General features: G+C 38.4%; 1 protein-coding gene across 1 annotated transcript; it reads left to right on the forward strand.

Moving 5' to 3' along the window:
• Positions 1-5,735: 5,735 nt before the first annotated feature.
• atp6v1c1b (ATPase H+ transporting V1 subunit C1b) lies at positions 5,736-16,255 on the forward strand. Its single transcript, XM_040020190.1, has 13 exons — positions 5,736-5,906; positions 8,134-8,314; positions 8,438-8,505; positions 8,689-8,774; positions 8,900-8,994; positions 9,188-9,279; positions 9,944-10,042; positions 11,748-11,816; positions 12,876-12,968; positions 13,399-13,492; positions 13,722-13,819; positions 13,917-14,040; positions 15,346-16,255. The coding sequence occupies exons 2-13, from the start codon at positions 8,183-8,185 to the stop codon at positions 15,442-15,444; spliced, it is 1,149 nt and encodes a 382-aa protein (XP_039876124.1). The 5' UTR covers positions 5,736-5,906; positions 8,134-8,182; the 3' UTR covers positions 15,445-16,255.
• The last annotated feature ends 64 nt before the right edge of the window (positions 16,256-16,319 follow it).

A 16,319-nucleotide genomic window follows, 5' to 3' on the forward strand; every position in this document is an offset into this window, starting at 1 on the left:
CGCCTTGAATGAACAACGAACACAACAGATTAAAATAACATATTTTCTTGATTTCTGTTGAATGCAGTATTTAAACGCTCTGTGACTGTGCCAGTAAGGGTCTGCTGTCTGCATCAAACTTGTGAGAAAAAGGAAGAAAATACCTGAACATTACCACAGCAAGTTTTTACCACATTAGTGGAAAAAACACACAGACCAGATGAAAATAGCTATCTGTGCGGAGTGTATACTCTTATATCTGTGGTTTTCATTTACTGATTATCTTCCAGTATTCTGTTTAGCCAAAGAGAAAACTTCTGGTCTTATTAGCATTACGACTAAACACAAATGCGCTGTAAAATGTAAGCAACCGTCTTTGCATATAAAAATCACATGGACAAGGCAGGAGATGTCTGACTATTAGTTATAGAATTCCAAAGTGGAATTATTTATAAACATATTAATGCAAATATAAATTATACTTATAGCCATGCTGTTCAATTTCCAAAGTACATTAAAAAACAATATGCAATAAATATGCCATCACTGTGGATTCTTTGCACCTGTTGGCAAATACCTTCAGATTATTTGTTATCTTTATGAAAGTCAATGGTGACAAAACAAAGCACATTAAATTTACAATAGTATAATAGTAAAATAGTGTGCTTTGGATTTCTGTTAATTGCAGCATTTCTGCCTGTAACCAATTTCAATTTGTTTGATCTTTTTCTTTGGTGTAGTGGTTTAAATACTTATCTGTAAAGAAAAGAAACTAACAGGCTGAATGGTGAACCACAGCTGAATAATATATTATCAAGTCCAAGTTATGTTTAGTCAGTTTTTTTCAGTATTTTGTATTATTTTGTATTAATTGTTGTCTGTTGTGGCTGTATTGACAGTGTGCATGTAAAGATGGATGCATCCCCACTTCAGAATAAATCTAACTATGGGTTACCTGAAGCTGAACGTGAACCTGAGGCCAAACATTAGAGAATGTATGCATGGGAATAAGGCCCGCACTTGTTAAACTTGATTAAAAGGGTATCTAATTAAGTCATACCCACTCAACCTGCCCTGTCTTTAGGTAGCCACCTGAGTCTTTTCCTAAAGCTTTGCTTGGTCACTCACACTTTTATGACACTGAGAACACAAAACATGCAAACAAAACACGCTCCCTGTTTCAGTTGTACACGTTTTGGTATTGGTGCTTTCGTCACGTGATGAAATAAGATGTGAGAGTTCTTCAGAATGTTCTGTTCTTTGATCCTCAAGATCTGTCACGGTCATCATAGCCTTATTTTAGCTGCGATAATTTCAGCTTAAAAGGGATGTAAAATTAATTTCAACAAACACATAGTTCAGTATGACGCTAAAGCACTGGAACACTGCAAAGATAAGTGCGGAAACACAGCCTGCAGGCACTTTAGTCGTATGACTTTCTGTTGCACCCAACCAACGTGTTGCACGTCTTCACCCGTGTGTTTGTAAACAGCGTAGAGGTCCTAGAGCGCTTATCTTTGCTTTATGACACTGCAGTAGACACAATGTTCACAAAACAGCATGACCCAGAAATGCTTAACCAAACAACATGGAAACTGTTTTGCACATATTGCAGAAACAGCTAAACAAATTACTGTACTTCTGAAAAATTACTCTAAAGCTTACTCTAAAACTTCAAAGTCTATTTGGGCAATTTGGACAAGAAAACCATCAACTGAAGTATAAAAGTATGTGCTTCAAGTTTCATATCGGGGCCCATGGGGTCAGGAGTAAATTAGATTTAGTCACTGTTTGTAGCAAATAAATTCAATTTGCCACCATAACTAACAAATATTTTCAAAGTTAACACACTTTCCATTGTGTGAAGACTGCAGTAAGAAATCTGCAGCGATGTTTCATGTGCTCACTGCAGTTTAAGTAGTGTTACTAGAAATATTAAGACAGAAATGGCAGTATCACATTTTAAAGGGCCCGATGACTAAAATGCACTCACTGGCCACTGTGTTAGGTACACTTGCTCAACGGCTCATTAACACAAATATCTAATCAGCCAGTCACATGGCTGGAAATCAGTGCATTTAGGTCAAGATGACCCACCGAAGTTTAAATTGAGCATCACAATGGTGGGAAGAAAAGGTGATTTAAGTGACTTTGAACGTGGCATTGCTGCGGGTGTAAAATGGGCTGATCTGAGTATTTCAGAAACTGTACTGGGATTTTCCAATGCAACAATCTCTGTAAGTGCAGAACAAAAAAAGAAGCATCAAGCCTGAAAAACACACATTTAGAGCAGAGGAAAAGTATACAGTCTTTACTGGACTGTGTGCAGAAAAAGAAAAAAACTCATTTCAACCTGTTTACCCCGCTTACCTTTTTACGCTGTACCTTTTTATGCCTTAACCTGCATAATTTGTGTCCACTACATTAATGTATTTGTGATTCAAAAGTTCAGTTTCTTCCTTTCTGTACTGACCTCTTGTGGTAAGATGTAATCATGGAACTGCTGTGCTGTCTTACTTGTCAGTTACTGCCTTTAGGTGGCACTGAATGTCTATGAGACAGCAATCTTCAGGTATTGGTAATTTGTCAGCAACCTCTATCTCTGTACAGTACACTGCATACTTAACCTTTTTGGACCTTTTTATGTTGCTAGGCATAGGCAGGATAATGGCATCACATCGAATTTTAAGTGTTAAATATACACAGTGACTGATTTTTATGTAAACAAAAAATTTTTTTGTTTATTTGTTTACATGAAAATCTAAAATCTAAATAACCCTTTTGAAGTAACTCTCAGCAGTTATTTGGACATGAAATAGTTGGTAGACATGTTATTAACCCTATGAGAAAACTGTTACTTTTATTCAGGTACAGTGCCATCATAAGGCTACAGGAAACACTTTTATTCAAACACAATTTCTTATCAAAATGGCTTTAAAAGAGATCTGTGGCAGTATGTCATAGCTCAGCTGTACAGAATAAAGATCAAGTGTACAGGTCTAAAGAATAAATAAGACATAGTTATGCTTGATTTAGAGAGACTAGAACAAAGCTGTTGTTTTGTTAGTATATCCCCGTGCAACAGCTTTGTTCTAGCAGACAGTTTCCTGCACAACGTTTATTTGTACAAGCACTTTATACAGCATTTCACTGCAGGCTTTCCAGCCCACTCTCTCGCTCTAGATCTGTGCTGGAATAATTTGCAAGTGCACGTTAGCGAGGCCCCTTCACTGTCCACTTTTAAATCGCGTCTTAAAACCCACTTTTATTCTTTGCCTTTTAACCTCAGCGAGACTTAGTTTCTCTTGTAATGAAATTAGTTATTTAATTAATTATTTTACTTTTTCTTTTATTTGGCTTTTATTTGTATCTTATGTACTTTTATTATATAGTTCCTATGTACAGCACTTTGTGTCAGCTGTGTTTTTTTAAAAGTACTTTATAAATAAAGGTGATGATGATGATGATGTGGTTCTTCGCTACATTAGCAGTTGTAGTGAGCAGAACTGGTACAAAGTTTGCAATGTTGTTGAGTAGAACTTTTAAAGGATTTTTCTTTTTGATTTCTGTCAGGATTGTCTGGACCATGTCATCTCTGATGCCACGGGAGAAGATGGCCTGGGTTTCTATTGATGTGATAGTTTTGGAGACTCGATCCAAAGGGATCAAGGAGGGCAAGGAGGGGGAGGAGGACGCTCCCAGAAGCCGTGCAGGATGCAGGGAACTACCCCTATTACCACTTCCTGTGCGGTGAGCAGTTTGGAGCAATGCTCCTGCTTCTTCCCTTTAAGGATTTCAATGTAATTTCTGACCATGTTGAGGAGTTTAGGTGTTCTGTAGAATAAGTTCAAGTTAAAAAGTTAAAAGAATAATCTTTTAAACATATTTAAAGCATCACAGAAATATTGAAACACTGTAGCTGGACCGTTAACAAACGTACGTCAGATGTAACTCACTGAAATTTAGGAGGTATGGCCTCTGGAAATTTAAGGAGCATCCAGGCTTGAAACTCTATGTCCCTCATTTTTATTAATAATGTTCACTACCCTGAAACAGGAAACACATTAACAGTGCAGTTTTGTTTAGATATTATGTGAACATAATGAAAAAAACAAATCTCCAAATTACTACAAGTCTTGTGAGTTTTCTAGTCTCACCAGTTTCAGTAGAGTTTTGGCTTCTTTTTAGTCAAAATCCTCAAGTTCAAACTCCCAAAGCCTTAAAAAGAAAACAAAACAGAGGTTTTCTCTCTGCATTTACACTTTAACACAAACAGACTGTCAGGTGTGACGGGGATGGTCTGTAGGTATCAGTGTAACTCACTGCTCTCTGCTCTGCTCTCTTTGCTCTTCTCCACCAACAGATCTCTCAGATTTTCAATAGTGATGTGTGATGGGATTTGATTCCCCTGCTGAAGTCTAAGGAACTCCATCATCATTGCAATCTAAAAATAAAAGGAGCCATTTCATCAACACCACTCTCAGGTCCTCAGATATTACCTGATATTTTATGTCAACTGTGGGTCTTACCTGAGCCCTGTAGCCTGGAAGATGCCAGCAGATCTTCACAGCCATGTTGTAAATGGGTGTATTGAACAACACCTGTCAAAGAAATAAGAAGTTCCTTATTACTAATTAAGTCGATTCTCAGTTTGTCAGCTTAAAAACCACATCAAATTCTTCAATTTGTTGAAATGCAGTACAAGCAAAAACTGTCAAATACCCTAATGGGTTTGTAGATTCCTCTACTTGCTTCCATTGAAATGTTGTTGTTATATCACAGTCGGGAATAAAAACTGTCAAATACACTCCAAAAATTGTGTAATGTAAAATGTCTCCAGACTGGTTGTTCTGAAGTTCTGCTACAGAAAGGGAACAAGGACAGCAACACCTCCACCTTTATCTGACAACACATCTTTGACGATTTGTCTTCTCAGTATCATAATAATTATATTGTCAGAATATTTTGGGTTGCTAAAAACAACTAAAAGCATAAAATTCCGTTTTCAAAATTCAGTACTGATGTCCCACATTATGAAAAGTTAGCCCACACGGTGTACAATGGGTTTCTTTTCTGTTGACCAACATAAAAACTTTTCCAAAAAGCAATTAAAGAGATTAAACAAAGATATTTTGAATGCATTTTGGAATTACCTGATTTAGCAGAGCTACTTACCCACTGTAGCTCAGTTCATGAACTTGAATTAGGAGGGACAAGAAAAGTGAATTCAACTGACTCCAATTTACTGACATCTAATGGTGAGATTTTACATACTGTAACTTTAATGATACTTGAAAATAGCCCAGGCGCACGGCTGCTAGGTGAGTACACAGTTCGTGTAATATGTGAATAAAAATAAATATAAGCTTTACCCTCTTTTCCAACCAAAAGTTCCCAGTAGAGTTTTTGACCTTCAGCTGTTTTCTTTCCGTTTTTGTTTTTAATATCTTACACACACACACACACGAAAAACATTTATGATTCGCACTCTCACCTCTTATTTTAAGTAGCTTAGTATAATGTATCTGTTACTTTAGCAATTTTCTCCCACTTCCCCATTAGGTTGATCTCTTTTACTATTTATTTATTACCATCGACTATTTGCTCAGCGTTAGTTTGATAAGTATTTTTTAAATATAAGGTAAATGTTACTTTTAATGAATCATACTTTATGCTTAAGTCTCCTTGCTCCTAGTACAACCTGCTTAAGACATGTTCCACTCAAGCTCACGAGGAGTTGATCACGTGACAGCCGTTTGCGCACGCGCAGATTTCCTCCTCTGATCAGCTGACTTTGAGTGAGATGCTCTGTTGAAGGAGCCCCGTGTGTCTAAAACCTGCTGTTGTCTGCGCTATGTGCAGGAAACTGCGTGTGTTTGGCTGAAATATACCGAGTGGACTGCGCGCTGAAGCCGTTAAACGCGTCGGTGAGTACCGCGGTGCTTCGGTTAGTGACGTCGTGACACCGTGAGGCTACACTGATAAACAAGCTGCTGGTAGCAGCAGCAAGCTAACACTGCATGAAACGGGTTTATTCTGCTGTCACTGATTTTTTTCTTCTTTCCTTTCCTTGCTACCGAGTCACGAATCAAAGAGCGGCGGTTTCTATTCATGTGCCGTTCTGTGTGTTTAATCAAGAGGAGGGTCGCTATTTAGCGGTCTGCATCAACAAGAAGTTGATCATATGACAGTCAGTCAGCAGACATGGAGACTTGTCTGTCTCTCCTGTGTAGCTGTGATGAAATCAGCCACTTCTGTATGTCTGTGGGACTCTTTAAAACCAGTGGGAAATAATGAGGAAGTTCAAGATTCAGAACCAAATAAGAATCAAAAGAGGAAGAAAGAGGATTTTTTACATGACTCATTCAGTGTTAGTTTGACGTGTGTGTCTGTCTAATGCAAAGTGATCGGAAAGCACTGAGATTTTTCTTAATCAAAAGATGTGAGAACACAGTTTAAAGCAGGGTCTGTTGTGGATAGCCACACCATTGAACTGAACTCAGTTCTGTTCAATATTAATTTGATCTTTTGTATTTGATCTGTATTTCTTAAACTTTGTACCGATAATGTTTGCTCACATCTTCTGAGCGTGCCTCCTTAACTTTGAGAGAAGAATACAAATCTAGCAGTGATACTGACTTAAAGTGCTCTGCCTGTAATGAATCAAGAAGCTAACTGTACGTCCAGAGAAACAGAATCAACTTTTTGGGATTTTCTTACCTGGATGATTGAGCATGCATTTTAACAATTTTAGTTACAACATCAACAACGTGGTTCATTTTTAGCAAAGACTGCACAACACTAGGTGGCTGTAGCTCAGGGGGTAGACCAGGTGTTCTAATAATCAGAAAGCTGGATGTTTGATCTCTGACTGCTCCAGTCTGCATGCCTTAGCAAGATACTGAACCCCAAGCTTCTCTCTGATGCATTCATCAGAGTGTGAATGTCAGATAGGAACCATTTAGGTTGGAAAAAGGGCTTGTGTGAATGAGGCATGTATAGAGCGCTCAAGTAAAGTAGGAAAGCACTATATAAAAGCCAATACATTTACTTTTCATTGAGCACATAGCTGCTAACTCCTTTGTAATCTCAAACCCTTTGGCTATCCTGTGTGCAAAGATGACTAATTGGGCTGTGTTGTGGACAAAAAGTTAAAATTGTCCGCTTCGTATTTTTAACTGAAGCTCCAGATTTCCAGCAATATGCTCGAACCATCTTGTTCTGGTTCACCTGGAGAGGGTTATATTCTCAAATCTTTCTTTTTTCTCAAGGCACATTAGTTCAGCTGTCTTCCACACACTCTAGTAAACTCCATCAGAAGCTGGATAACTTGTGTTTTTGCGATTTTTGTGGGAAATCACACAGCTGGTCTTCACTTCCTGGATGAGCTTGGTTAAAATAGTCCTTGTTGCTTTTGCAGCTTTGTTGGCTAAATGTCAGACGTCCGTCCCCGCTATGCATCAGTCAAGTTCTTGTATTTTTCAGTGTGTTTAGTCTCATAATTGCGATTTAGACTGTAATCCTTAAACAACAATTTGCTCTCCACAAACAAACACACAGCTTTACCTCTGACTTCAGTCCATGTCTTATTAAAAACTCTACACTCATCTTTCAGGACTAGCAAACTCACATTTCTCATAAATGTTGGTTCCAAAGGAACATTTGCAGTGATGCTTGCATAAACATACCTATGTACATTAAAAAAGAAAATAAAGACAGCAAATTTGTATAGCGTATTCCCAAAAAAATCAGAAAAAATTGTAAGCTATTATCTCATTACAGCTTATGGTGAGGAATTTATCAAATAATGTTTTGAGACTGAAAACAGGACAAACTGCATGATGTATACTTATTTACATTTTAATTCCAATTTCCCACCAACCTCAAATGGGCCAATCAGGAAAAACCAATGACCTGGATATGGCCGAACATTGGGCCCAGGTCTGGTCTAAAGGTAAAAGTAAAAGGTAAAAGCCATGCATTCATATGTTAATTAAGTAAAGATGCAAAATGAATAACCTGCCTCCAAAGCATTAGATAAGTATTATTATATTATCAGATTAGGATTTTACTGTAGCATTTCAGGTAGTGCTGCCCATTCACTAAATCGAAAACATAACATGAAAAAATTAAATCTTGTTTTTTCACCCTCAGTAACTTCCTTACATCAGCGGCACGGGGGACAAAATTCCTGCCAGCAGCCATGACAGAATTCTGGTTGATCTCGGCTCCTGGGGAGAAGACCTGCCAGCAGACCTGGGACAAGCTGATGGTGGCCACTACGCGCACCAACAACCTCTCCACTAACAACAAGTTCAACATCCCTGACCTCAAGGTGAAAAACCCCCAAAACACAGCAGTCCTCTGTGGCTAAGGCCTCAGTGAGGAATGCATAGGTGGACACCAGCGTGGCCATTATTTGCCTTTTTGCTTATGTTTTCTGGTCTACCTCTAACAGGTTGGGACTCTGGATGTCTTAGTTGGCCTGTCAGATGAGCTGGCTAAACTAGACACTTTTGTGGAAAGGTAAAGTTTACTGAAACATGACAGAATTTTGTGTAATGTGTTTGTCAGGCAGCGGAAGAGTTGTGAGCTCAGTTTTATAAAGAGTGAAAGGAACATTTAGATAGAATCATGCTAATTGCTGTTTCGTTTTTCTGCTCTCTCTGCTCGTTTTCTATTCACTACTCATCCTGAAATCGGATGCAGTGTGGTAAAGAAGGTTGCTCAGTACATGGCCGATGTTCTGGAGGACAGCCGAGACAAAGTCCAGGAGAACCTGTTGGCCAATGGAGGTAACCTCTGCTTACGTAATCAGGCAGCTTCTTAGAAAAACAAGTCTATTTGCTTTACAGCTATTAAAGTATATGGAAATGGAGATTGATGCTGATGTCTTTGATCTTGTTTCTACTTGATACAGTTGACCTGGTCACCTATGTCACCAGATTTCAGTGGGATATGGCGAAATATCCGATCAAACAGTCTCTGAAAAACATCTCGGAGATCATTTCCAAGGTAAAATCAACTCTCTTTGTAAATTAATTATTAATGCATTGTGTTGTATATTGCTGAAGTCCTGGTTGATGAGTTGAGATTTCATCTATTGTATTAAGACATAAATTGTCCCAGAGTACACTGACTGTATCAGATTTTTCCAGCTGCACTGATCAGCGATGATGTATTCACCCATACCTGCTTGGTTTTCTAGCAAGTGACTCAGATAGACAACGACCTGAAGGCCAGAGCTTCGGCTTACAACAATCTAAAGGGAAACCTGCAGAATCTGGAGAGGAAGAATGCGTGAGTAAAACAGCCGTCATTAGCACAGACGTTTGTGGACACAGTGGACGAGTAGCTGTTGTTGTTGTACTTGTTTCAAGTCTGCTTGGATTCCTTCTGTGCATGGTTGAAGAGTTGTGTGTGATTACAAGGAATTTAAAGGGCACATAGTCATCTGCACTGAGCCTCGTAATGAAATGTGTGTCCCTCAGACCACAGCGCACCCCTGCATAAATATGGGCCTATGTTGGCCCAGAGCGCTCATGCAAAAGAGATTATTCATCTCACAACAGTCACTTTTGTTTAAATGAAAGTTAACAACAAAAACAAAAACCATGCTATTTTTCATTCATTGTGTTTCATTGATATTGTGGAATTGGGTGCTCTGCATTACGAGCTTTCACACATGGACACTATATATATATATATATATATATTTTTATTTTTTTTTTTTAAAAGCTGGATTTAGAGTTGCACTGAAAATTTGTATGTTATGTGCATTTTTGTCACATGTATAGGATTTTTTTTCTCATCACTGTAGAGTAAAACAATGTTTTAGGTTGTTGCCTGAGCATAATGTGGAAAACATCTTAGCTTTAATAATGTTAACAATACTGTTTGTATGTAACTTTATTCAACATCTGTTTTCTTGTGCTCTGTGTATATGCATGTGTCTTTCTTCTAGGGGGAGCTTGATGACCAGAAGTCTGGCTGACATAGTGAAGAAAGAGGACTTTGTGCTGGACTCAGAGTACCTGATTACCATGCTGGTGGTCGTCCCAAAGTAAGTGCACCAGCATCATTGTATGCAGTGTGTGTGTCCTGTGAATACTTATTTCTTGAGCGCTTGTATTCATGGTGCAATTCCAGTTCCGAAAATGTTGGGACGCTGTGTAAAATGTGAATAAAAACAGAATGCAATGATTTGTAAATCTCATAATTCCCACATTTTATTCACAGTAGAACACAGAAAACATCAAATGTTTAAACTATGAAAATGTACCATTTTAATATAAAATAAGTCATTTTGAATTTGATGCCAACAAGTGTCAAAAACAAGGCCATGTCTAAAAAAAGACAAAAAAACAAACTACTGTGTCGCATGACCTTGACAAGGAGGCATGTCAAAGGATATTGCGTCCATGTTTTGCAAGGCCAATATACCCATAACTCAGAGCAAAAAAAGTTCAAGGTGAACTGAGGCCAAAACAACAAATAAAAACAAATAAAAACTTTTAAGGAACACTGCTACCTAATCCCTACGTGAAGCAAAACCAAACAAAAAGTGTGCTAAACTCAACTCACTAACAAGCCAGAAACGAAGAGGGAGTTCAGCCCTTCTGCTTTAGTGATACACACACACACACACACACACACACACACACACACACACACACACACACACACACACACACACACACACTGAGTGAGTTAAGGTATGTACAAAATATAAACACCAGCTAACAGTCACAGGGTCTAGCAGAACTAATGTGTCTCCACAAAAAACATGCACAAAACTATCAAGGGTTTGGAGGCCGAGGGCAGGACCAGAACGCTGCTGCTGTCATTTCTGCTAGGAAAGTGCTGCTGGGAGTAGGATTTTTATGTTATTTTATTTTTTCAAATACCAGATGTTGATAGGGACCAATCAGCAGCTGGCATGTCACCTGGCCCAGCCATGGATTCAGCCAATCAGGCGGAAACCTGCATAGAGAGGCTCAAAGATCCTCAGAGGTTGAGAGGTCACTCTCCTATATATAAAGCAGTGCCGAGAAACAACGCTAACCATGTTCACGTGTGGAGTCTTTGCATTTGTAGATGGCGCAATAAACTGTTTTCACAGATGGTGATTTCTGGAAGTGTTCCTGAGCCCACGCAGTGATTTTAATGACAGAATCGCATGTTTTTTAATGCAGTGCTGCCTGAGACACTGAAGATCACGTGCATCCAATAATGATTTTCAACCTTTTTCCTTGCGCACAGAGATTTCTCTTCTTTCAGTCATTGTTGATATTATGTATTGCAGGTGATATGTTTAAAGAAAGTCTTCACAATTGTATGTTGAGAAAACAGTTTCTTTTAACCACCACTTACATTTAATTTTCCAGCCGTTTGTTACCTTTTTTTTGAGATGCTTTGATGCCATCAACCTGAAAATTAGCTCATATTTTAATTAAATTGTCCATTTTGTCATTGTAAACATTTGATGTTTTGCATGTCCTACTGTAAATTGTGGGGTTTATGAGATTTGCATAATAATTGCATAAGGTTTTTATTTATATTTTACACAGGGCTCCAATGTTTTTGGAATCTGAGTTGTAGACAGTGCGAAGACGTTTTGTAATCATTAATTTATGAGCAGGTAATTTCATAACTGTGCAGAATTTGGCTGTGGAAAAGGTTAAATTATTAATTTTGGTCTGAGAATGTTTTTTATCAAAATAAAATAAAAGTCAAAGATGTTATTTTCTCATTTTCACCCTCATCAGGACGAGCTACGCTGACTGGCAGAAGACATACGAAACGCTGGCTGAAATGGTCGTACCACGCTCCACCAAGTAAGTCCTCCCTAGACGCTGCTAAATACAAAAGGTACAAGAAAGGTCTGCTTTTAAATATATTTGTGCATGTCATGAATTGCACATAGCTGTTCCATGTTATTATGATAACAGTTGAGGTAGACCAGAATTTTTACTTCCTGTGTCTTCTTCTGAGTTTAACATTGTGCTTGACTCTGATTAAAACTGGAACCATTTCACGTGTGAACTGTAAAAAATTATTTGACCCGTATTAGAATAGAAGACGTTACGTGGTTGACCTGTAGAAGGCAATTGACCCTGTGTCAACATGGCCAGGTGATTTAGGACATTGTGTTTAGACTTTCTGGGCAAATGTGACCTCAACATCCTGATGATCCAAATCTGGAGCTGTCTCAGCAGGAAGACAGTTTGCATAGTTTGATTAAACAGAGTTTATTCTTAGCTGAAAATATTCTCCAGTGTTGATTTCTATGGTCACCAGTGAGGGATGTTTCACTTTATAGTATAATTATAGTTATAGTAAATCCAACTTAACAGGTATCAACAGTTCTTTTCTTTTTTTTTTTAAACTCCTCTAAACTGGCATGGTGGTAAGACAAGCCAAAGTGTATCAGTTTTTCCAACCTTCTCAGTGTCTGGTTTAACATGAATTTCTGTATTTTTCTCACTTCAGTCATTTTTGTTTTCTGACAAACTGAACTGTTTTTATTAAAGTGTAGTCCAACTTAACTGAGTGCAAACATGTGTGGACCGTTGTACTATTACAGGTATTTTAAACAGTCCAATTTGCAAAGTTGCAAAAGTCAGCAGCTGAAGAAAGTAAATTACTGTTAAATAAAATAAACGTAAAAATGTTGTTTTATTGAAATGTATTATTTTTATACTAAAAAGTTTGATTTGCATTTGAAATGTATTTTTATTATATTACATAATGTTTATTTTAAACATTAGATTTACGTTTAAATATAAATGTATTGCATCTCTGTGTGGTTGCATTGTTGCTCCACAAACACAAATACTCTGCTGTATTGATATTTATTTTCCCACACCTCTTGTGCATTCTGTCCTCATCTCCAGGCTGCTGTTTGAAGACAGCGACAGCGGTCTGTTCAGTGTCACCCTCTTCAGGAAAGCTGTAGATGACTTCAAACACAAGGCTAGAGAAAACAAGTAAACTCTTCCACTTCTGTTTACTCAAAAGAATATGAGCTTTTCAGAGTTAATGTCTAAAGCTTATGTTGCGTGTTGCACTTGATACACTCCAGCCAATCCAGCTTTGTGTTTTCTCTGAATGACAAATGTTTCCTTTAGTTATAAATGCTCCATAAATAGATAAGTGGCTCATGAGGATTGAAGTAGGCTGCGGTTGTGCACGACTGTGTGTGCGAAACATATTTTGTGTGTGTGTGTGTGTGTGTGTGTGTGTGTGTGTGTGTGTGTGTGTGTGTGTGTGTGTGTGTGTGTGTGTGTGTGTGTGTGTGTGTGTGTGTGTGTGTGTGTGTGTGTGTGTGTGTGTGTGTGTGTGTGTGTGGTAGGTGCTTGATTATACTCATCTCTGTGAAAGCTGATAGCCATCTCTCTGCTGTGTGTCCTGGCTCAGGTTTACAGTGCGGGACTTCCAGTACAATGAGGAGGAGATGAAGGCAGACAAAGAAGAGATGACACGCTTGTCCACCGACAAGAAGAAACAGTTTGTATGCCTGCTGCTTACTTCAGTAACAATGTGTGTAGTTAGTGGAGCTCGCGCTGTACAGAAAGAATTGCTTTTGTAGTACATCTGTACATCCTTTTGCAACTGCTGTTTATAGTTAACTAGTAATCAGAAAGTAAGCATGCTGTTTCATTTTCATATTGCTGTGGTATTTATCACCCTTACTTTTAAGAATGGTAAAAATTGATGATATGTTGTTGCATTTAATCTAGGGCCCTTTGGTACGATGGCTGAAGGTGAATTTCAGTGAGGCCTTCATCGCGTGGATTCACATAAAAGCTCTACGCGTGTTTGTGGAGTCGGTGCTCAGGTGAGTTGTCTTGCAGGAGATTATGAATTTATTAATGTACAGATGTGCATCCTTTACCATCAGGCTCTCGAATTCATGGTTACCTTGTATTTCATAGATATGGGCTGCCAGTCAACTTCCAGGCTATGCTGCTTCAGCCCAACAAGAAGAACATGAAGAAACTCAGAGAGGTGCTGTACGACCTGTACAAGCACCTGGACAGCAGTGCTGCAATCATTGACGTGAGTCTCAGCAGCACATTTGTTCATTACTTACCTGTTTGTTTGTTTTTTTTGGCAGTGTTAAATGAAGTAATCTGAGGACTGTGTTATACAGTAAAGTAAGAATCCACCACAGATTATGACCTCGAGTCTAAATGACCTTTATACTAAAAACACAGACTGGATAAAGGATGAATGCAGCAACCATGAGGTCACCAGTTTGTTTGTAGACTCCTAAAAATGCAGTTTTAACCTTAAGACAATTTTGACCTCACTCAGACAGGCCTAGAGGCCAGTTCATGACCCCCTGGCAACCATTTGTTCATCTTCAGAGTAAAAGTTGTGCCTTAGCACTGCAACCTTTGAAGGTGACTGGTTTCCATTTCCAGTTTGCGTCACAGTTGTTTTTGGAGTGGCTACAGGAGGTAGAGCAGGTCAGCTACTAATCTTAAGGTTGGTAGTTTGATCCCGGGCTACTCCAGTCTACATGCCAAAATAACGTTGGGTAAGGTACTAAAACCCAATTCATTCATCCCAGAGTGAATGTGTGTGTGAGTAGGTAAATGAGATGTGTTGCGTAAAGCACTTTTGAGTGCTCACGTAGAGTAGAAAAGAGCATCCATGCTTCCATGCTAGCTGCAGGTGACTGCAGCAACCACTTGCCAACTGGTTGGGGAATGCACATTTTTCCCAGCGGCCTTCGGTTGCGTGGTGGAGGAGAGATAACTGACTGATCACTGACCGGTCTCTAGGCCTGCATGATGCGTTCATTAGTACTAGTTAACTGGTTTCAAAGTAAATGCCGGCAACAACTGGCCAAGGGACAAAGGGTTGCTGATTGGTCTTTAGAACTATGTGACTGAGGCATTGGGTGGGTGAGTGAATCATGAATGGGAAAATTGGGCAATGGAGACAAATGTTTTTTGTCCAAGTAACATGGGAATTATTATTGTCTTTTTTTTTTAAATAGGATGGAGACTGACTCACTTACAAGGACACCCTTAAGTGGTCACTAGAGGAACTGCAGGGTTTTTTTGTGGGGATTTTTTTGTTTCATTTTTCAGTTCTAGAGATTCCTGCTGGGCCACAAGACACATGGACAGCATATTGTAATAATTAAACTAAGGCACAGATTTTTTTAAAAATTATTTTTTTGCCTTTGAACAAAGCCGGACTAAACCCTGGAGTACGTGCTGCATGGGGTGTATCCCCTTGGGAATCATCTGTTGGTTGTAGCTTTATTTAAGTGAGGAAAAAATATTTTTCCAAAGAGAACGATAATGTATTGTCATATTCTCTTGTATAATTACTGTTCTCTGCCTTCAGGCCTCCATGGACATCCCGGGGCTGAACTTGAGCCAGCAAGAGTACTACCCCTACGTTTACTACAAGATCGACTGCAACCTGCTGGATTTCAAGGTCTAGATACATTATCATCACGTGCAGGAGTGTTCTGATGTGACACTTTCACATCCACAAACCTTAAATTATTTTTACTCTAGACGTTTTTTTTGTGTTCTTCCTTCTTTTCCTGTGTTTTATGTTCCTAGTACATTCCTGGGTCTCCTCCCTTATAAGTTGTTAGGAATCAGAGTGCTGATTAGCGACTATACTTAGGATCTGTTTTAGAGGTAAACTGGTCTCTAATCACAACTTCTGTTCCAACATACTTAAATGAGAGCTAACTTTTTTGTTGTTTTTTTCTGTTTGTACCACACTACTTAAGTAAACAGCTTCCTCCATCTCAATAGTTGGTATTCCCTCATTGCTTCAAATGCTATGTAAAATACAGTGTTTTTACTGTCACTACTTCCATACCCTACTTGTTAAAATTAACATGAAAGGTATATGTGGGGTAAGTGGGAATAAAAATAAATAAATAAATCAGTGTGCGTGTTAACTACAGTATTTATTTCAAGCCTCCAAAATCAGTGAATATGTTTGTTCAGTTTTTTAAAAGTGACGTGTTTATAGCTCCCTGTAAGGAATGCCTGTTTGTAAGTAGATGTTGACAGTTGTTTCTGCTTCTCAAGCTAAAACCTGTGAAACACTGAAACTGGTCATTTTACGGTACAAAGAAGCAATATGTTCGCTGATCTTATGCTCCTGTGATTTCTGTATATCAAGCCGTTTGAGAACAATGAATAATGTGTATATGTGCAAATACTGTATTGTCAGTATATCTATAAATTAAAACACATATTTAAATAAATGTGAAATTAAATACTCTATGAAAGATCCTTGACTTTGGCTTTTTATGCTGTGTAAACCTGCTCAATAAAGTAATGGGGAAAAAAGAT

Source organism: Simochromis diagramma, unplaced genomic scaffold, assembly GCF_900408965.1.
Source record: "Simochromis diagramma unplaced genomic scaffold, fSimDia1.1 OVJJ01000753.1, whole genome shotgun sequence".
NCBI classification, from domain to species: domain Eukaryota; kingdom Metazoa; phylum Chordata; class Actinopteri; order Cichliformes; family Cichlidae; genus Simochromis; species Simochromis diagramma.